Below are 23,538 nucleotides of genomic sequence, written 5' to 3'. Positions count from 1 at the left end.
GGTTTTCTATATTGGAGAGGACACATCTCATCCTGCAGGACATACAGCAACTGATAAGTACTGAAAGACTGTAGATATTCAAACAGAAGTAAATTACAAATCCATATTAATTTTGGACACCAGTTAATTTGAAAGAAAAATAACGGAGAAAGCCTTAAAGGGAACCAATCACGCCGAAATTGCCCCCATTGATAAGGAAACATGCTGGTACATCACCCAGCACGCTTCCCAAATATCCCCTGTACCCTCCGTCCCTTCCTTTATTACCCCGCAATCTTACATTTGTGAAGTCCTGCGTCGTATGCTAATCAGCCCAGGTAGTCATGGGCTGAACTAGTCATGGCCTGGGCATAGTTATCCGGGTCCTGGGCGGCTTCCAGCGCCGTAACCACGCCCAGAGGGGCGTGATTCAAAGACCTGCGCTCAGCCAATGTTATCTCCACGTCGGCGGCACTTGCGTTCCACGATGGCGGCGCGTCACGTCTTTTGCACGCCGCGCACGCGCAGTACATTGGCGTCTTCTCCCGCCGTACTGCGCATGCGCGGCGTGCAAAGGGCACTGGAAGCCGCCCAGGTTCATGACTAGTTCAGCCCACCATGACTACTTGGGGCTAATTAGCATACGGCCCGGGACTTCACAAATGTAAGATTGTGGGGTAATAAAGGAGAGGACGGAGGGTAAAGGGGGATGTTTGGGAAGCGTGCTGGGTGATGTACCAGCACATTTCCATATCAATGGGAGCAATTTCGGCGTGATTGGTTCCCTTTAAGTGGTATATTTGATGAGTTTGTTTACACCTATAGACCAAGCATACTACAGCCCCAATGCACCTGCTGCCAGTGACATAAATGCTGGATAAGAAACAGTTAAATCTAGTCAAATTTTCTCTGGATTTTTAACAAATGTACTGGAGAAGAAGTGATGAGAAGCTGGAGGTGGTGCAGAGCACTGTATCAGTCACCGTGACATACAGATGCTGTAGTGGAAGCCTGGCTTCTCTAATGCACAGCTGGGTCCCAGGATTCGTTGCATTGTTTCTATAAAGCTGCTTACATCCAATAAACAGTTTGCAGAAAAGGAATGTAGACTTCCTACTGACCTGCTCTGACACAGAACTGGTGTATTTCTTGGACATCCTTTTCCTCATGGTTTCCTTGACAGACTTGACTTTTTTACCCAGTGAGATCCTTGGTGTGGTGGGGGATTTGATGACTTCTTTGTATATAAACTCTCCATCTTTCTCCTGTAAGAGTAAATCATGTCTAAGTCAAATTCTCTCATGTAGTGAGAGCCTAAGGCAGCGAGCGTTTAAAGGGGAACTATCAGACGGTTAGACAAATCTTACCTGCTGACAGCACTCTTTAGAAACCCAGGACGCCAAGGAGGAAGGTATGTCTCTTACCATCCTCCTTGGAGCTGGCCCCGCGCTGTTAGTCGGGGTAATCTTTGAATGGTAGCACAGTTAGGAGCGCTGCCCCGCCCTCATAGCATCATCCGGCCCGTCCGCTCCATTGATAATCAATACACATACCTTCCTCCTTAGCGCTATCATCAGGTTAAATTCGTCTAACCTGCTTATAGTTCCCCTTTAAAGTGTCACTGTCGTTAAAATATTTATTGCAGAAATCAATAGTACAGGCAATTTTAAGAAACTTTGTAATTGGTTTTATTAGCCGAAAAATGAAAAAATGAAAAACATGTGCGGCTGAAACTACGGGCGTGGGAAAAGTAGACATGCGGCCGGATGCGTACGAACCGTGAACATACGCCCGTAGTACAGTTATGCTTCCCTAGCTTTTTTCCTAGCGATTTGAAACAGGTCATTTATTTGGAAATCTTCGCCCAGCCCAAAAAAACTCACAGAACATTTTGGATCGAAAAATCAAGTTCAATTTGGCTGAAATAAGTACTCCGTACGGGACCGCATGGAAATCCACGGCCGTGAGTTTCAACATTTCCGTCCTCAAACAATGGTCTTGTTCATTTTTCACGGCGCCGTATACGATCCGGCCGTAAGCTCATACATACGCTTATACGTGTGCATTATGTGGGCGTATATCATATACTTCCCAGCGAACGCATCAACCTCAAAACTATGTGAGTATATTCATGGCTCGCACTACGGACGGAAATATACGCAGTGTGAACGTAGCCTGAAGCTCTCCCCCCTGTGTTTATGGTTTTCCTATGGAGAGAGAAAGTAAAGGCAGCAAAACAGGACAACAAAGAGTTAATTTACATTCACATCATGGGCTCTCTCCTCTGCAGTCACCACTGACCTCTCTGACCTCTGAAGAGGGCTCTGAATAGTTCCCCTGCTGTGTTATCCTTTGTTCTTGGCTCTCTGCTGCCCGCTAATCTCGCTCCTTCCTACTCCCCCCTCCCCTCTTCATAGAACAGACAGGATCCGACTGATGAAGAAACAGTCGAGATTTCCTGATTCTGAGCAGTGGATGACAGAAAGGAGAGGAGGGGGGGACCTGTTAAAAGGCTTTTTACATGCAAATAATGGCATATTTGTCTAATAAACCCAATTACAAAGTTTCTTAAAATCGCCTGGACTATTGATTTCCGCAAAAAAAAAAATAATAATTTAACAACAGTGACTCTTTAAGGAACCATGTGTACAAGAGACGTACTAGAAATATCACCTTCATATAGGAGCATTCCATAAAATCCTGTTCAGGGGGAATGTACATCTCTGTAGGGATGCACTACTAGTGCATGACTTTCCTCAAGGACTTCAATAGGTAACAACTAGGTGTGTCACAACCAATTTATCAAGTGATTTTTTAATAGATAGAAAGAGGTCTTGTTTATTCAATGACCGAATTACAGAGACAGTCGACCAGGGAGCTGTTTACATGAGCCATCTCAGGAGGGGGAGGAGGGGGAGACAGAGAAAACAGCTCATACACAGTTTTCTGTGTCTTCAGCAGAAAGCAGCAGCTCAGAACTGGGGGAAGGAGACTAAAAAAGGTAATAATAAGTATGGAACAAATTGTATTTTATTTTAGCCCAAGGTCACAACAAATATGATTTCCAGACAGTAGTGATTTTAACGTAATATCTCACATAAAGGAACTTACCAGAGAGTCTGCATTATTTCCAACGTGTAGTGCGCGATTGTTCAGGTCAAACCCACCAAAGCTGCAGGTCCTCTGTGAATTGAGCGTAACAGGAAAGCAAAAAAACGGTAGAAAATTAAATACAAGTCAATTAAATAACATCATTTTGCACAAAACATGCAGCAATGAAAACCAGGAAAATAAAATATTGAAGTGTTTGATGTTACACCACAGTGACTCATGCTCACAGTATTATGTTTGTGTATACACATCACAAGCATCAAAGTATTTTTCCTTGGCTTTTGGATTGAAAGCACAAAAATACATTAATGGTTAGAGACATTACTAGTCGAATTCCTCAAAGTCCACAACTTATCTCTCAATCAGGTCAAGTTTCTCTAAAGGATGTCCTAATGTATATTAACCATACGGCTATTGTTCACTAAACAAACTGTAGCGGGAATTCACAAATTCCATGCCTGGTCCATATATATGGAAGATGTGCTGCGGAACGGAATCACGAAAAGCCCAGCATCATGATTCATTATGATGCCGAGAGCTACTTTGCGCTACTGTACTGACACTGTTAGTAATGATACATGATGCTGGGATTTATGTGAATCTGATCTGTAGCATAACTTAGGTGCACGAACTGTAATGTGTGAACGCCCCCACAGTTGAACGTTCTTTCCTATTTCTTTAACTGCTTACAGTATATTGAATAGGCACATTATACGTGTAAATATTAGTACATTTGCAGAGACGTACATGCCCTTGTTATAGACTGACACAAAAAAAGGAAATATCTAAAAAATATATCTATCTATTTACATATATATATATATATATATATATATATATATATATATATATATATCCCACACACAATCCTATTCTTTCTCAATCATATGGCCCTTTTAACTCTCGCCTTTTCCCGTACACCATGTGTTATATTCAGCTATTTGCACAGGAAATATACATATTAGCAAGCCTTTTGTCCATGTGCACAGAAAAACAAAGCCCTTCAGCCTTCCCCACAACACTAGGGACAATTATGGGAAAAGAAAACACACAAGGCAGCTGGAGGAAACAGAAGAAAACAGGTTTAACAAAACAAAGGACTGTAACCACACTAGGGAGGTAAAAAGATTGGTGCAGCTACTTTATATGGGGACAACTTGGCTGAAAGTTTGAGCCTGTATATTAGCAAAGCATGGACCCTAAGCAATACTAAAGGAAACAACTGAAGACTACACTTCACAATGGGAGCCTATTAACATATTTTTATATGCTTAGTAGGTACATCAGGAAAATGCCTGACATTAAAGGGAAACTATCAGTAGGTTAAAAGTATTTAACTTGCTGATATCCCCTATAGGGCACTAGTGATTCCTATGGAGATGTTTAGCTTTAAAGAGAAACTATCAGCAGGTTAGAAATATAGGCTGCGTTCACACTTCGTATATTTCAGTCAGTATATTTTAGTTAGTATTGCAACCAAAACCAGGAGTGGATTAAAAACACAGAAAGGATCTGTTCACACAATGTTGAAATTGAGTGGATGGCCGCCATATAACAGTAAATAACTGCCTTTATTTCAATATAACAGCCGTTGAGAAATGAAAGGTGGAATCCTATTGCTAGGGGCAACTAAGACAATTCTACTTTACACCATAAAATCTCCCCCTCAGAGTCCTTTTGCAAACAGGTTGTTCTGGCACACTGGAGGCAGGGCTACTGGACCCAGTGCACCGATCCATCCCCTGCTATTGAATATCAGCAGAGCGGGTGGTGGACAGGGGTGGATCGATGCCAGTGGACAAAAACATTTGCATAAGGATTAAACTCTAAATATCTCGAAAACGGCACAGAAGAGGAAGGTAAGAAACTTTGCTTCCTCTTTAGCATCCTATGCACTATAGGGAGATATCAGCAGGTTAGAAATTTCTAAACTGCTAATAGTTTCCCTTTAAACCTGAACATCTCCATAAAAAAGCCACTAGAAGGAGGCCAATAGAGTGTTCTTCTATCCAGTATACTAGAAATAAAATATATAGAACAAAATCCCAGCCAGTGGTAATGAACCACGTTTACCCTCTTGTGGATCAGCGCAGGTGAAGAGCTGTTGAGCAATCTCGGACCGTCAGAAAGCAAACTCCAGGGAATTCGGACACAGTATCAAGTTACTCCAACTAAGGGTATGTTCACACTATCCCACCATGGAATCCTGCCTGTCTATGGGAGAGCTTGTGGAACGCGCACTCTCCAATAGAGAAACAGTCTCACACTGAGGCAAGCGAGATTCCTCAGTGTGAACATAACCTAAGTATTTATTGGCAATGCGTTTTGACCAGTATCATTATAAACAGGCCTTTCTCAAGCATAAACATTTTAAAATAAAAAAATCTTAAATTAGCCTATGACAACACTTCCGTGGATGGTACAATCAGATTTTCCATCTCAATCGCATTTTAAGAAAATAAAAACATGTATTCTTCATAAATAAATATAAATCAGAGTAAAACTAGGAAATCCAAATCCAAATTTTTCCAGCGCCTCCTGCTTCACAGCACCATCTTTCTAGAGGTCCGCACAGTGCGCATGCTCCCTCTGCGTTTCACGCGAGACTGACCACGGGAGACTTGACAAGATTATCTGACAAATTATCTGCCAAAGATTTGAAGCCAAAGCCAGGAATGGATTTGAAAAGAGGAGAAATCTCATGCTTTCTTGTATGACCTGATCTCTGTTTATAGTCTGTTCCTGACTTTGGCTTCAAATCTTTGGCAGATAATCTGTCAGTTAATCTTTATGTGTAAATGGACCCTTAGGCTATGTTCACACTACATATATTTCAGTCAGTATTGTGGTCCTCATATTGCAACCAAAACCAGGAGTGGGTTGAAAACACAGAAAGGCTCTGTTCACACAATGTTGAAATTGAGTGGATGGCCGCCATTTAATGGCAAATATTTGCTGTTATTTTAAAACAACTGCTGTTATATTGAAATAATGGCAGTTATTTACTGTTATATGGCGGCCATCCACTCAATTTCAACATTGTGTGAACAGAGCCTTTCTGTGTTTTTAATCCACTCCTGGTTTTGGTTGCAATATGAGGACCACAATACTGACTGAAATATACGTAGTGTGAACCGAGCCTCATGGTGCGTTTACACAGATTTATCTGACAGATTTTGAAAGCCAAAGCCAGGAATGGATTTGAAAAGAGGAGACATCTCAGTTTTTCCTTTATGACCTGTTCTCTGCATTTAGTCTGTTCCTGGCTTTGGCTTTAAAAATCTGTCAGATAAATGTGTAATTGCACCATTAGGCAGACACAGAGAAACATTTGTATCCACCTCTGCTTTAAACGTGTTCTATACATTTGTTTGACCCTTCCGGAATCAGACTTTTGATCTTGTAGAGCCAGTATGATTCCCGTTTGTTAAGAGGAGACTCTAAATAGTTAGTAACTATGATATGGGGAAAACAATGGGTATTTTTAAGGGTGGCTGTAAAAACCTAGCACATAAAGAAAGCACCTATCCTATAGAAAGAAAATCTAATAAAACAGAATTTAAACTGTGCCTCAACTTTTGTGATATATCTGCTTAATTGCAGTTGCGGTCTTCAATATGTAGGGCGGACAGTTCAACACCCTGCATACAAGGATCAATAACCATCGACACAAGGCACAAAAAGGATTTCATAAACACAGTGTGTCCCGCCATCTAGTAGAAAAACATAATAAAGTAATATTTAGTAATAACAATATTTATTAGAACAGATACCTGAAACCTCGGTAGATCGTTGGTCTCTTCTTAACAAACGGGAATCATACTGGATCAAAAGTCTGATTCTCGAAGGGTTTAACAAATGTATAGAACACGTTTAAAGCAGAGGTGGATACAAATGTTTTTCTCTCTTCCTAACTTTTAGTGATCTCTTGTCGCACACAGCTTCCTCACCCGGGGTCCGTTCCCCTGTTGCCACCTTATCACGCTTCTCCAAACCAGCTCCACAGACCTTTTGCAGCTTCCCGGGCCACTTCCCGGGAAGCAGGATACCACCAAATGGTTCAATTTAACATTGTGCATCAACTTTACTATACTCCAAAGTTCTTATACAAGATTAAAAGGTCTCATGACAAATGCCCAAGATGTGGAGTGGAGGGTGCGGGGTTTGTACATTTACTGTGGAGTTGTAGTAAGATATCTGAACTATAGGCACAGGTATATGGTAAAATCAAGGATATGTTGGGAAAGAATATACCCTATACCCCGCAGTTGGCCCTGTTGGGGAATATAACATTAATAGATGTGCCTAAGGGGAAATTAAAATTGCTTTCAGGCTGCTTTTTTATGCAAGGTTAATCATGGTTAGGAACTGGATATCTCCGGTGGCGCCTGGAATGGGACAATGGGAAAGATGTATTTTATTGTATGAGAAATTTGATGATGTATAGTGATGGAGGTACTTCTAGAAAAAGGGAAAAAGTTTTGGATTTTTTTTTAAAATAAAAGAAAAAGAAAAAAAAAACTTTGAGTGATCTCTACTCAACATATGTATTATGTTCTTATGAATAGTTGCGCAGTCTCCTGTAGTGAGTCTTGTGTGAAGCGCAGAAGGAGCATCCTCACTGTGAGAACCTCTAGCAAGATGGCGCTGCAAAGCAGGAGGCGCTGGAGAATTTTCTTTTTCACTAGATACAAATTCTAAAGTTGTTTGGATTTCCTATTGTAAAGTTTTACTCTGATTTAAAAATCTTTAGTATTTCAGCTGCTGTATGTCTTGCAAGAAGTGATGTATTCGTTGCAGTCTGACACAGTGCTCTCTGCTGCCACCTCTGTCCATGTCGGGAACTGTCCAGAGCAGCAGCAAATCCCCATAGAAAACCTCTCCTTTTTTCCTTTATTGAATTTTCTCATATAGCCATTACATTAAAAAATAGCAATATTCACAATATCCAGTACAAAACCATCATCTTACAACACAGACCGCCATAACTCCCATACCACTTAACACAGTGTTCCCATTCCTTCAAGCAGGGAGGTATAGGGGAAATCCACCTTCTCATTATTACCAATTTAGCACAGAAAAACATCTTCAACATGTCTCTCTTTTGTTTCCCATTAACCCTTATAGTTAATCTGGATGTGTCTCCCAAAACTATCAGCCGGAAGTCTTCTTCTATTGTTTGCCCTACAGCGGACCGCACTCCTGCTAATACTCCTTTCCAGAATGTACTCAGGCCTTTGCAGGAGCACAACATGTGTCCCAGGTCCCCGTTTTCGTTTCGACACCTGGGACAGATATCATCCACTCACCTTTTTATTATATACAGAAAGAGCGGGAAGTAATATAATCTGTGTATAATATATTAATATAATAAGATTGGTCTTAATCTGGCGCCCTGGAATGAAACCTGTTTGATCCTCCCCTATTAAGTCACAGATAACTTTATTGAGCCTGCCAGCCAGCACTCCGGCAAGGATCTTTGCATCGGTATTTAACAATGAGATGGGTCTAAAGGCTTCCCTCTCCTGGGGGTCTTTCCCCTCCTTTGGGATGATCTCTGCTTCCTCCATAGAGCAGGGGAGCCTACCCACCTCCAGTAAATGTTCCAAAACCTGCAGGAGTGCTAGAAGCAGGACTTTCTTATGTCTTATGTCCGGGAGATGAGCCGCTCGGGGCCACCGCCAGAACCCGCCCAAGTTCATCTAAAAGTAATCGGTGCCCGAGCATCTCACTCTGCTCCCTCGAAATTTTAGGGAGTAAAGACCTTCCTACCAGCAATTTTATTTCATCCTCCGATCTTTTACCTCCGGAGGAGTAAAGTACGCAGTAAAATTCTCTAAACTCCTCTAGAATCTTGTCAGGGGAGTTTATCAAGGGGATCTCATCAAACCCTTATTTGGGGTGCCGGATTCTACAAATTTTCTCTTAGCTAGAAAGTCCAGCTGCGCTTTGGCTTTGTCCAGCAGATATTTATCTAACTCTTCCTGTCCCACGTTTAGTTGCTTTTGTGTGTCTGGTGTGGGATCTCTTCTAAATTTTTCATCTAGTGACGAGACCTTTTCCCTCAAATCCCTTTCTGTGAACCCAAAATCCCTCTTTTTCTTCTGCATCAACCAAAAATACCTCCCCCGAACAACTGCTTTAATTGTATCCCAATTAGAGTAGGATGTATGAAATTGCGCACCCCAGCATATTCTATTGATCTTAACCAGGGTTTCACTGACCAAATGGGTCTCCTGCAAACCTACTATGCAGGGCTCATAGCTTTTAAGAATATTCATTAAAGCTAACCTTTTACTTCTTTTCCCTAACCCCCTGACATTCCAGGTCAAGGTTTTAACCATATACTGCTATGATAGGGAACTGCACTGGTGAAGCATCAAGCAAAAAACAAAAAAAAACAAAAAAAAAACCCCTCATGTGAATACAAATAAACACTGAATGAGCATATTTTCCCTCCGTGAGCCCAGACCCCCCACCCGTCGGCCTCCCCCCACCCATCCTTCTAATGGCCCAGGCAAAAATTACCTAGGTCTCTAACTTGGAGCGTATAGCACTCCGGACCGCCTAATTCCTCAACTAATAGACATTCTATGTTCTACCGTGGCATTTTATAACCCCTTCCGCTCTAACCAGTCTAGTGCCTCTTTCGGTGTTAAAAAAAAAACAGGCCTTCTCTTCATATGTGACTCTAAGTTTGGCTGGGAAGAGAAGTGCGTATTTTATCTGCTTTTGTCGTATTCTTTTCTTTACACTTATAAAGGCCTCTCTCTGTTTTTGGGTGTCTGTGGCATAATCCGGAAAGAACATTATCTTGCTATTATTAAAGTGACACTGTCACCTCCTTTTTGCATTCTGACATCTCTACACAGGTGTAAAGGGTAAATTTAGCGTTTTTCATACCTTATTTTATATCATACGTCATGGTGCTTGTTCAAGTAAAAAGTCATCTTTTATCAACTGCAGATTGTGTTAAGTGGGCGTGGTCTCGCGGCATTAGCGCCACTTAGCCCCACCCACAATGCCACAGGTGGCCCCGCCCCCTCGCCGCCCATTGGAACAGGGTGGCCGAAAGGTCTAGACCCCATCCCCTTTACGTCGGCCAACCAATGGGTGCCAAGGGGGTGGGACCAACAGTGCTGTTGTGGGCGGGGCTAAGTGGCGCTAATGCCGCGAGGTCACCCCCACTTAATACAATCTGCAGTTGAAAAAAGGACACTTTTTACTTAAACAAGCACCATGACGTAAGATATGAAATAAGGTATGAAAACCGCTAAATTTACCCTTTACACCTGTGTAGAGATGTCAAAACGCACAAATGGGGGTGACAGTGTCACTTTAATTCAAAGGTCGCCTTTCTCCCGAGCGTTCCTCAGCACCATCTCCCTATCCCTGGAGTTGAGTACTCGAGTAGGGATGGTTCTAGGGGCGCTCCCTGGGGGCAGTGGTCTCCTTCTCTGGACAGTTCCTTGCATGGACAGAGTTAGCAGCAGAGAACACTGTGTCAGACTGGAAAGAACACACCACTTCCTGCAGGACATACAGCAGCTGATAAGTAATGGGAAGCATTGAGATTTTTAAATTGAAGTAAATTACAAATCTGTATAACTTTGTGACACCAGTTGATTTGAAAGAAAAAAAAAATGTTCTCTGGAGTTAAATGCATATTCAAAAGACAAAGATAGAGGCCAATGCTAGTTTCTCTCGTAAGTGGAACAGATAATGAAATGGTCTGTGGAGATGGAAGACTCATGCAATCAAAATATAGACCCTTAAGAAAATAATAGGTATATGGCATGAACACAACAATATGCATGCTGCATAGCCTGGATACAAAATGGCACACGGGATGACCACTTCCACAGAACATGAAGCCTCTCCGTGTCCCAAAGGCTGTAGTCAGAGATGTATTTCATTCTACTAAGTGGTTCCCTGCTTACTTTGCAGGAGCGGGTTGTGTAATAAAGAAATAAAAGACTGTTAAAATGGTTTTCTCTTGTGTTTAGTACAGTCTAATGGGGTATTTGTAAATCTGTACGATGCTGAATTGCCTAGTAATTACAAGTAGGAGTATGTCAGAGCCAAGCAGTAAAATCAAATCTTCATAGAAATACATAGTAGAGTCACTGTCATGCAGCAGAGCTAAATGCACCCGCCTTGAGGCATCTTTCCATGAGATCAGATTTGTCAAGCTTGTTCATTGTTTAACCAGTAGAGACGTTGTGCAATTCTACATGGCTATAACCTATATGTGAGAGCACAAACTCCTGACGGATTTATCTACCATATAGATACCTAGTTTATACTACATTTACTTTTTGCTGTTCTATCTTCTCTAGGGGCACTTGCGGGGGATATAATCGAGCCTCAAAAAAATCTTCACAGTTCATTAACCCCTTCATGACAAATGGTCATTAACCCCTTAATGACAAAAGGTCATATTTTTTCACCTACAGGGCTGGTTGGGGGTAATTTTTTGCATGAATAATAGTTTTTATTGGTACAAAAGAAAATTTGTGATTGCTTTTCCTGATATCCTGATATATAATTAAAAAAATTTTTTATCAGCAATCATGGTGCCCCCCGTTTCTCGTTTACGCCATTCACCATGCGTGAACAATATTGTTATATTTCAATAGATTGGATGATTGCACACGCTACAATACCAAATATAGTTATTTGTTTACTATATTTATTCAATTTTTTTTTTCATATTTTTATTTCTATCTTTGGAATGAGGGTGATTTAAACTTTTACTGGGGAAGGTTTTTTTTTAATATTTAATTTTTATTTTTATTTTCACACACTTTATAAGTCCCCCTAGGGGTCTTATATATGTAATTATTAGACTGCCATTGCATAGCATTGATCAGTATTATTAACGCTCTGTGTAAAGAGGCTGTCTGAGGGCAGACTCTATGAGAAGATCGTTGTTCAGACAGGACATAGGTAAGTATTATACCCCCGCCTGTCAGGAAAAGTGATTGGGACCAACACAGTCACATTGTAGGGGCCCTAATCAGTCAGTGCCAGGTACTTCTCTCCCATCACGGACTCCCTTAAACGTAGTAATTAGTAATTGCTATACATTGCAGCATTTAAGAGGTTAACGGCTGGCAGCTGTGAGATCGCGGCTACCGATCATTATCCCGGGCACTTATGTATGGGGTCTAATCACATTGAAGTGACCTCAGACACATAAAGCTCCTTCGTGTCAGGAACGTATATACACATTCCTACTGCACGAGCATTGGCAGCAGGAAAGTATAAATTTCTAAGGTGAAGGGGGTTAAATATATGGAAATAATTGTTAGAGAGTGACCTTTCTTTTGGCATCTATCTGATGTGGAAAAATGGAGACATCTAATGTGGGGAAGGTAAATGCATCACTGACTGCAGCTCAGTAGGAGGTGGAAGGCAAACACCAAGGCGACATTCAGACTCACAGACTTTTGATGGATTCTTAAGAGAACCCGTTTAGTACAACGGTCCACAGTGGCAGCCCATTTTCTTTCGGCCTCTTCTTCCTCTTCTAGTAAACATCGCTTCTCAGCCTTGCCGAGGGTTTTGTCACCGACAGGTCGTACAAGGTGAGTTAAGTTCAAATGACTGTATAAACTCCTCTCCACCACATAGGTTATGTTGAATTCGCTGACCGTGCGGCCCCTAGGCCTTCTGTTTGGAAAGACGCAGCTGCCTCCTTTAGTCCGTTGGCGGAATATCTGCTGGTCGCAGACAGGAGAAGACGTTCCTTTCCTAGATGGTCGCTGGCTGAGAAAACCTCGAGCACACGAGTAATTAGAATCAAGTTTCTTCAATCTTATCTGCTTCCTGATATTCTGCACCTCTTCCAGAGATACCAGGAGATGATGCTTGTGCCTGTTTCTATCATAAAAGCAAACACTTTCTGTACTTACCCCATGGCTCAAGGAGCCAAGGCTTTTCCTTAATTCTCGTTCTGTCATGGAACGGGAAACCTTTTGAGATTTTTCATCTTCAGGATATGAAAAGAAAGTTCCAATTTTCTTCGGGGGCTTGATAAGACCCCGACCTTCTGTTTTGCTCAGTGTCTTTACTAGTTTTCTGTTAACGCTCATTGTGTCAAAGCTTCCAGTTAAAGGAGACACAGAAAAGGGACCATCTTCTGGATGTGTTTTCTCTAGTGAATTATCTCTAAATTGTGACTTCTTATGGACGCCTGAATAAAGTGCTGATTTATCATCTACAACATGTGTGCTGTGAACTGCATCTTCCAGACCTGTGTGAAAAGAAATCAAATTACTACATTAAATATTTTCATTTGACATAAACTTAATAATAGGATAAAAGGATGCTATATAAAGTAACATCACTTTAAAGCTAGTTGTACCAAGCTAGAGGCACTTTGAAGCGACTCTGTACCCACAATCTGACCTCCCCAAACAACTTGTACCTTCAGATCTGCTTTTAATCCAAGATCTGTCCTGCGGTCCGTTTGGCAGGTGATGCAGTTATTGTTATAAAAAATTAATTTTAAAATTGCAGCCCTGTGCCCTACGGGCGTATCTGTGCCCTAACTTTGCACCACCCCCTCCGTCCCTCCTCCCCACCCTCTTCATCATTAGGAATGCCACTGGAACATTTACTTCTGTTTGAACATTGCACAGGTGTCTTAATTATCTAGCCCATGTGCTGTGGTAACACAGGTGGGGAAGAGGAAGCAATCAGCCTGGAGCATTCCTAATGATGAGGAGGGCGGGGAGGAGGGACGGAGGGGTGGTGCAAAGTTAGGGCACAGATACGCCCGTAGGGCACGGAGCTGAAATTTTAAAAGTAATGTTTTATGACAATAACTGCATCACCTGCCAAACGGACGCAAGACAGATCTTGGATTAAAAGCAGCTATCCAACAAGCGGTTTGGGGGGGTCAGATTGTGGGTACAGAGTCGCTTTAAAGATGTCTATTATTTGGATTTCACTGCAGGAATGACTACTGCATTTGTCACCAGTTACTTTCTTGATGTGTTGTAGAGCTTGGTTTTTGTAATATCCAGCATCACATTCTTTTGTGAATAAAGTTAATCACACTTCTGCTTGATGATCGATATAGCAAAGCACTCTCAATTTTACCAAGAATCTGTGATCACTCTATTAATACAGCCTGGCTACAATGACGTTGGAGGAACATGGTCCTCATTCCATACATTGAGGTAAATGTGGCCGAATTTCAAGGCAGAACTCTCGCGCCCGCCTACGCGAAAAGAATTCACATGTCAATTCTTTGTGCGGAGAGTGAAGGGAGCGGCGGCGTGCAAGCCCTCCTATAGACACGCTATGGCACACTGAGGCAGGCGGAATTTGGCAGCGGAGAGTTCTGCCACATTTACTCAGTATAATAGAACAAAAACAAGCTTGGAATTATGAATGCGTCTAATACAGTCGAATAGAAATACATTTAGGCATAAGTAAGACACTATTCATTTTGGAGAAGTAGAAGTGACATGATAAGCAATATGCAAAAAAAAAAATATATATATATTGTAGAAAACTACGAGAGTCATTATTAGTTCTGACTCTACGAGGCTACTGACTGCCAAGGCCCCTTTTGTCATTTTCACCTTCTGTATTGGGCTTTTTCATTTCTTCAGCTCTTATAAGTTTCTTTTTCACTCTCCGAGTAGAGTTCACAAGCTTGTGCAGCCTCTTAAATTTGACCGACTCCTCGGATTCGTCTTCAGACTGTTCTCTCGACTATCAAAAAATTCACAAATAAATATGAAGCTGTAGAATGTAACCAAAGTAACATATATATATATATATATATATATATATATATATATATCTATTAATCTATGCTATCAACGACTAAAATCCTAACTATCCTACAGTATATATAGCGTACTATCTAATGATGACACCAGTCTGTAAAACTATGCAAACAACAGAGAAAATGATGTACATAATGTAATGTAATGCTCAAAGGGAAAGAGACCATTCAGTATTACTTAATGAGAAAAATAGGAGATATACTCACTTTTAAAATGTCACTGTTGTTGTAACTAGTTAGTTTTAGGAAGAAAGCAGCAGTAAGTTCCGTTGAGTTGGTGTGAGCTGGTAGAATCGTAGACCATAGATCCACAAGGTAAACAAGGATGACCCAGCAGCACTCCTTTAGTGGGAATTTATTTAATTCCAAACATGTGCAACGTTTCAACCTCATCCTGCGGCCATTTTCAAGCACAAGCATGTGATACGTGACGCAATATTTATACAGGTGTCCAAACAGGTAGGGGGTGTGTTCGCCCAAAGAGGTGTAGCAAATTCACACGTGACGCATAAATGTAGAAAAATTCAATGGCTGTATGCTTCTCCGAGTCTGAAATGGATTATGGTCCAGGTCTCGATACAAATAAAGTGTATCACAAAAGGAGTGCTGCTGGGTCATCCTTGTTTATCTCGTGGATCTATGGTTTACAATCCTACCAGCTGGCACCAATTCAATGGAAAGTAGTGCTGCTTTCTTCCTAAAACTAACTAGTGATCTGTGAGCCTGCACACCTGAGATGGAAGCTACAACATGAAGATTCCGTTCTGTGAGTACAGATGTGGACATTCCTACCCAAAATGTTGTTCTCATATAGTGAGGGAGACAGAGCGAGGATATTGATCAGAGCAGATGGAGAGGATGGCTTTCTTGATTTTCCTACCCTGATTGATGTACAGCGAAATTTTGAAAACTTATCTAAACGAGCCGTTGCACTAAGATTGCATATTAACACACTGTTGGAGTATGTAAATGGATTGCAAGACATATGCTCTCAAAACTTACACCTAGCACGCTTTGAATGCATTTCTGCTTCCTAAAAACTACAACATAGAAAATCTGGAGACAAGCACATTTTGTGGTTCCATTGCTAGGGAAGTATGGGCTAAAGCTTGCCATGTCTATAATGTACAGACTATTCTAAGCAAGCTTTAGGGCCCTATTACACCAAATGATTACCAGGCGTACTTGGCCGATTACTGGCCGTTCCAGACAATAATGGTTGGGTGTAACAGATCACATTAAGGGTATGTTCACGTCTTGTTTTTGCCCGCACGTCGGGCTACAGGTCAGGAAACAGTGAAAAAAGCAGGGCTGTGGAGTCGGTAAGTCGCAGCTCCGACTCCAACTCCAACTCCCGAATTTTATCAGGACCGACGCCAACTCAGACTCCTGAATTTTATCAGGACCGACTCAGACTCCCGACTCCTGAATTTTATCAGGACCGACTCAGACTCCTGCTCCTTCATAAATGGCCAGTCATATACCAGGGGAGTTATTTATCATACTGGCCCAGCAGCTTCTCCCTAATGTCCTAGATGATCCTGGGGCGACTTCTGAGGGAATAAAGGAATACTGTATATAAAGCAGATTCTCCTGTGTGTGCAGTGGATGCAGCCAGTCTCCAGCCTCCATGTCCTGAACTACTCACAACTAGACTAGATGGAGCAGGTGGTCTTTTCCTGCTGACAGTCTTCTATGTTTCTTACTAAATATTCACCATACTTAAAGAAACACTGCTAACAATGCCAGATTCCTGTGATTTAGAGGTCAGCCATAGTGATATACAGGGGGTCACACTTAGTGATATAGAGAGGGGTCACACATACAGTAGTGATATAGAGAGGGGGTCACACATAGTGATATAGAGAGAGATCACACATAGTGATATAGAGAGGGGACACACATAGTGATATAGAGGTCACACAGTGATATAAAAGGTCACTATGCGGGCACGCAATAGCATGCACACACACAAACACACACTCATTCTGCTGCAGCCATAGCATACAAACACCCACACAGCTTGCTGCAGCCATAGCGCACACCACACACACACACGGCTTGCACACATACACACAGCCTGCTGCAGCCATAGTGCAAACACACACACACAGTTTGCTGCAGCCATAGCACACATACACACAGCCTGCTGCAGCCATAGCGCACACACAGCATACACACACAGCCTACTGCAGCCATAGCACGTGCACACGCACAAACAGCAGCCATAGAACACTGAAGAAAAACACACAATTTTCTACCAGAGAGAAAACACCACACTGAGGACAGAGGTTACTGCTACACTACTTATGTATTCTCCTCCTCTATATTACACAGGATATCTTCATATTACACTGCTGCTCATATACAATCATCCAGCATCCAGGAAGAGAACAGCACAGAGCTCCCCCCACACAATAGACTCTTTCAGCTCAGAATCAAACTGCCAAGTAGTGACCGACAACTTTTCCATGACCACTCTTATCTCATAAGGGTTGTTCATAATATATATTCATGAGCAAAACATGAGTAAAATTCATATCAAAATTAAATTCTGCATTTTTTAAAGATTTTTTTAAAAGCTTGAGTCGGTACATTTTTTCAGACTCCAACACAGACTCCAGCCAAAACTAGCTCCGACTCAGATTTCGACTCCAGCCAAAACTAGCTCTGACTCCACAGCCCTGAAAAAAAGGATGCTGACGTGCAGCCTGTTGTGCGACCGACGGCCACATTGACTTAAATGAGCAGGACAGAGTGATTATGTGACTACGTTCTGCTCATTTGCCTGACGTACACTGCTTCTGTGCAGAACTCAAAAGCGTGGTCGACCACGCTTTTGAGTCCTGCACAAAAGCAGTGTACGTCCGGCAAATGAGCAGAACTAAGTCACATAATCACCCCGTCCTGCTTATTTAACTCAACGTGGCTGTGATGTGGCCGTCGGCCGCACGCCAGGCAGCGCGTCAGCATCCTTTTTTCACTGATTCCTGACGTGTAGCCCGACGTGCGGCCAAAAACGAAATGTGAACATACCCTAATAGGCAACGATCAGACAACATGCACAATGTCGGCTGATCATTGTCTTAAAACATGACCTATGAAAACAACAATCATAGCAACGGAGTGCTGGCTTTCAATTCCGTGTAATAGCAGGGCAGCAGACCGCCGCTATCTTCTATGGGTCACCCAGACAATCTAAAGATCAGGCTTTTACAGCCATAGAATTCAACACAGTGTTTGCAACATGTCAAGGAAATGGTTAATGGGAGGCTCCAAGCCTATCATAATACAGAAGATATTCCCCAACCTCAAGTCAGATGTTTATTTATTTCCTTCACTTTTGTGCTTGATCAAATGTGCTGCATCCCAGATGTTCTGCCTCCAGCACAATATAATAAAACTATAAGAGAAAAATGCATGTCTTCTCCAGCAGCAGAGACAACAGAAGGAACAGAGATCCTGTCCACCAGCCAAATCCTATACAATATGTTATTTTTGTTCCTCTTCTACAGGTAGGCCATGTTTGTAAAAGCTTATATAGCAATAATATTGCACACCAGTTCATTACAACTTTGCCACAGCATAAGTCCACTTACAAATAATGTTTTACATTTTAATGGCACTGCTACTACAAATAACTATTGAAAAGTCATCAGACATTTCAAAAGTTGTTGATCACAGCAGGTCTCACTGCTGACACCTGCTCTGATGGGAAGACATAACTGGAAGAGATCGTGGCAGTGCAATCCTCAACCCGGCCGGCCACTCATTCCATCAACATTTTCTTATAAAAATATACAAAAGGTAACAGCATCCTGGTGTTGTAAAGTGCAAAAAATAAAGTGCTTTATTCCATCATGGCAGTAACATAGCAGCAACGTTTTGACCTATGGGGTCTTTCTCAAGCTGAAAGACCCCATAGGTTGAAATGTTGCTGCTATGTTACTGCCATGATTGAATAAAGCACTTTATTTTTTGCACTTTACAACGCCTGGATGCTGTTACCTTTTGTATATTTTTTACATGGACTTTATCCTGCTGGACTACAGGATTGGTAACTTTGTTTCATCCCTATTTATTGAGAGACTCTTTTACATGCTGGGAGTCTGGTAGAGACTAATAGGAGTGCTATGGTGTCTTTTTGAATTTTTAATATTTTCTTATAGTCAATGATAGGATCATGCTGCTGCTGCACGCTCTCAACGTCAATATCTCCTGATCAGAAAGGGGATCAGCCGTGGGACCCGCTGAGATCAATAACTACAGATATGTCTGATGACGTGCCAAAAGTTATTTTTAGCGACAGATACTCTAAGTTAAATGGGTATGGTGACTTCTCCTGGCTCTATCTAACATGTCTTACCATGCATTTGCTTGGCTGTTAACATGGAACATCTCTATCCTCATTTAAAAAAATATATACTTCTTATGCTGTAATCATTTCAAATGTTTTAAGTTCTCTATGAATGTACAAAGTAACTTTAATCATACCAGGCATCATGTCATGCCTTTCATGCCTTTACAGAATACATTTTAGTGGGTCATGGCTTATCATAAGAATGACATCACTTGCTGCTCAGTACACAAGCTCCACCGAGAAACTGAATATGGCTAACAGTGCCAGGTCACAAGTGATGGTGTGCAAATTTGAATGTGTGTGAACTTTTCATTTCACTGATGGTGGAAGCCTTGACGGGTCAAATCACACTGAGGAGAAAACACACTAAGAATGCTGCGGACTCAACCTTAAGGGTACAACAAATGCTAAGTATAGCATAGCACAGTATGACTAAGGGCCACGTGAAGCCTGAAATAAATGAGTGGTGTGTTTGTCCTGCATCTTCTTATGGATTTTACTTTTTTTTTTAATACAGAGCTTTTATCCTCTTATCTTTAGATTTAAGATCTGTTCTTCTTGGAACAATAAGGCTGGGTTCACACTACGTATATTTCAGTCAGTATTGTGGTCCTCATATTGCAACCAAAACCAGGAGTGGATTAAAAACACAGAAAGGATCTGTTCACACAATGGTGAAATTGAGTGGATGGCCGCCATTTAATGGCAAATATTTGCTGTTATTTTAGAACAACGGCTGTTATATTGAAATAATGGCAGCTATTTACTGTTATATGGCGGCCATCCACTCAATTTTAACACTGTGTGAACAAATCCTTTCTGTGTTTTTAATCCACTCCTGGTTTTGGTTGCAATACTGACTGAAATATACTGACTGAAATATACGTAGTGTGAACGCAGCCTTAAGGTATATTCACACACGGCGGGGTTAGTGGAGTATCCTCTGAGACTATAAATTGCTTTTAATTCCTTTATGAGACTGAATTCTACAACATATGCATGAATTACTCTTTCTGAAACAAATATTCTGCATGTGGACTATCTTACTACCTTAACACCAGGGAGGGTTTGTCTCATCATAGATAAATCGTTTCATAAGAGGTTGCTAGGGCTCCTGAGTCTCCAAGAGGATATTCCATCAGCTGCTGGAGGGTAGTTGCTGTTGGCTGCCCATTTTATATGAAATATAATGTGACGCATAGCAAATAATAAATGGATGGACCAAGTCCAAGAGCGAGGGTCACTACTTTCCAGTGGCTCTCTGCTCTGGCTCACAGAGGGGATGAAAGGTGGTAAGCTTCTCTTTAATGCCCATAAGCTATAAGGGTATATGCACATGGAGTAATTCTCGTGGAAAACTTTGTGCAGAATACGCCGCTCGCTCCCACTCAAAGTTCTGCCCATTACACAGGCTTCAATCTATGGTCGGTGGATTCCATCGTTCTCCAAAAGAAATGACATGTAAATTCTTTGGGCAGACAGCGGAATTTGCGCAACCATAGAATGGAGTCTATGGAACCGGCGTTGAGGGAAGCAGGAGCGTGCAGGGTTGAGAGGCGGATTCCGTACTGAGTTTTCCGGGAGAATAATTCAGTGTGCACATCTGTAAGCTGAAGTTTATGTTCCAAACTGCTGACACTGTTCGATTGCTGTTATGTCAAGTGGACACCTGGTACCATTTATATATCTGTTTGTGCTCTCAGAACATAGAAAAATGTTTTAATCCTATAGTACAAGAAGTCACAGGCTTTCCTGAGCTCCCTAAAAAGGATGTACCACATAGAATTTTTTTTTACTGCCTGCGCTGTTTTTAACAGAACCCCCACCAGCCACGAGAACATGTCTTGTGTCCCTCTGGTTGAATGGAGCTGCAGTTGGCTGGACATACTGCCCCATTCAACGCTATGGACCTCATAAAGAAAGTCAAGCACTGTACATGGCTATCTTCATCAGTGCCATAGAGCAGAACAGAGGAGCAGTGTGCAGGTCTGACTGCTGCTACAATTATATTATGGGGGAATACAAGTACAGTGGTACCTTGGTTTAAGAGTAACTTGGATTGAGAGCTTTTTGCCAGAAGAGCTCACAGTTTTTCAAAATTGTAACTTTGTTTAAGAGCATTGTTTTTGTTTAAGAGCTCCCGTTACTGGGTCAGAGGGGGAGGGTGGGAGGGGCATGGTCTGCATAGCGGGGTCTACAGAACTGTACTCTGACCCGTGAAGTCTCCCTGACCTTCCAAATAATAGCAGATCCACTTCAGGCTAGAGCTTGCATCAGGGGACAGGACTCTCTATATAGCTGTAATCCCTCTCTCTCTATGCTGGTATAGTGTGCTCACATCTGCCCTGCTCATTTCTTCATACTCCCTGCAGTCTGTGAGCCCTTTTGTTTCCTCTCCTCTCCATTCCTGCTATAATGTGCCTGCACTTACACTCAGCTATACACACTGCTGTTATAATGTGCCTACACTTAGGGCCCTATTCCACGGGACGATTATCATTCGCATAATTGTTAACGATAAACGATTTCAAACGACCGCTATTGCGAACGGCCTGAAATCGTTCACCTATTTACATGGAATGATAATCATTACTTATGATCGTTCTTGTGGTCGTCTTGTCGTCGCTATTGCGTTGGTTGCTACTGAAAACGACCAAACGACGTCTTATTCAATGCGAACGAGCAATGATAAAAATAGGTCCAGGTCTTATTAAACGATCAAACCACTTAACTATTCTGGTACATAAAAGGGCTGTAAACATCCATGATACCCTACTATATATGTAAACCACAAAGAAGTCTGAACTTTGATACAAAGGAATCATGTACAAAAATGTAAATGTACCGCCTAGGGCTGGGCGATTAATCGAATTAATTCGATTAATTCGCCCAGAATTTGAGAATCGATTTGACTTTTTTGGAAAATCGAAAATCGATTTTCCAAAAAAATCATTGGATTTGGGCGCGCGGGCGGGCTGCTCGCATCCTCCAGCTACTGAAACAGCGTGAGGAGCGAGAGCGCCCAGCAGCGTCCTATGTCCCCGCCTCTGACCCGCCCCCATAGCCGGACGTGTACTCGCGCTTCCTCCCGGCCGCACATGGAGGTCCCCGGAGGAGGCTGCAGATACTGAAGCATCGGGTGATCGCTGCGGGTGCTGGAGCTGTACAGCAGCGACACTATCACCCGATGCTTCAGTATCTGCAGCCTCCTCCGGGGACCTCCATGTGCGGCCGGGAGGAAGCGCGTGTATATGTCTGGCTATGGGGGCGGGTCCGCTGCGGGGAGTAGTGCGGGCAGGAGGAGAGCGCAAGTGCCGATGGTGTGCGCCCGCGCAGAGCGGGTACACCAGGTATGTTCCCTCCTGCCCCGGTCTGCTCCATGCCCCTGCCGATCTGCCCTATTCTCCCCCCGATCTGCCCCATGCTCCCCCCCAGTGTACCCCATGCCTTTCCCCCCTAGTCTGCCCCTTGCTCCCCCCAGTGTGCCCCATACTTGCCCCCCCAGTGTACCCCATGCTCTCCAGCCCAGTGTACCCCATGCTCTTCCCCCCCAGTCTGCCCCATGCTCTTAGCTATGTCCCTGACCCTCATCTTTACCTGTACTACTACACCCCTCATCAGTACCTGTACTACTACTACACCCCTCATCTATACCTGTACTACTACTACACCCCTCATCTTTACCTGTACTACTACTACACCCCTCATCAGTACCTGTACTACTACTACACCCCTCATCTTTACCTGTACTACTACTACACCCCTCATCTTTACCTGTACTACTACTACACCCCTCATCTGTACCTGTACTACTACTACACCCCTCATCTTTACCTGTACTACTACTACTACACTCCTCATCTGTACCTGTACTACTACCACACCCCTCATCTGTACCTGTACTACTACCACACCCCTCATCTGTACCTGTACTACTACTACACCCCTCATCTTTACCTGTACTACTACTACACCCCTCATCTTTACCTGTACTACTACTACACCCCTCATCTGTACCTGTACTACTACTACACCCCTCATCTTTACCTGTACTACTACTACTACACTCCTCATCTGTACCTGTACTACTACCACACCCCTCATCTGTACCTGTACTACTACTACACACCTCATCTTTACCTGTACTACTACTACACTCCTCATCTGTACCTGTACTACTACTACACCCCTCATCTTTACCTGTACTACTACTACTACACTTCTCATCTTTACCTGTACTACTACTACTACACTCCTCATCTGTACCTGTACTACTACTACA

General features: G+C 42.5%; 1 protein-coding gene across 2 annotated transcripts in view; it reads right to left on the bottom strand.

Annotated features, from left to right (window-relative positions):
* Positions 1-23,538, bottom strand: part of SASH1 (SAM and SH3 domain containing 1) — a 168,459-nt gene that overhangs the window by 38,340 nt on the left and 106,581 nt on the right. For both annotated transcript variants that reach the window (XM_069975049.1, XM_069975050.1), the window contains 4 exons: positions 14,688-14,820; positions 13,008-13,348; positions 3,091-3,162; positions 1,101-1,244 (listed from right to left, as the gene is read on the bottom strand). In XM_069975049.1, the coding sequence (XP_069831150.1) occupies positions 1,101-1,244; positions 3,091-3,162; positions 13,008-13,348; positions 14,688-14,820 (690 nt within the window). The remainder of the gene's footprint in view (positions 1-1,100; positions 1,245-3,090; positions 3,163-13,007; positions 13,349-14,687; positions 14,821-23,538) is intronic.

Source organism: Dendropsophus ebraccatus, chromosome 6, assembly GCF_027789765.1.
Source record: "Dendropsophus ebraccatus isolate aDenEbr1 chromosome 6, aDenEbr1.pat, whole genome shotgun sequence".
Taxonomy (NCBI): domain Eukaryota; kingdom Metazoa; phylum Chordata; class Amphibia; order Anura; family Hylidae; genus Dendropsophus; species Dendropsophus ebraccatus.
This window is presented reverse-complemented; position numbering and strand designations above follow the sequence as displayed.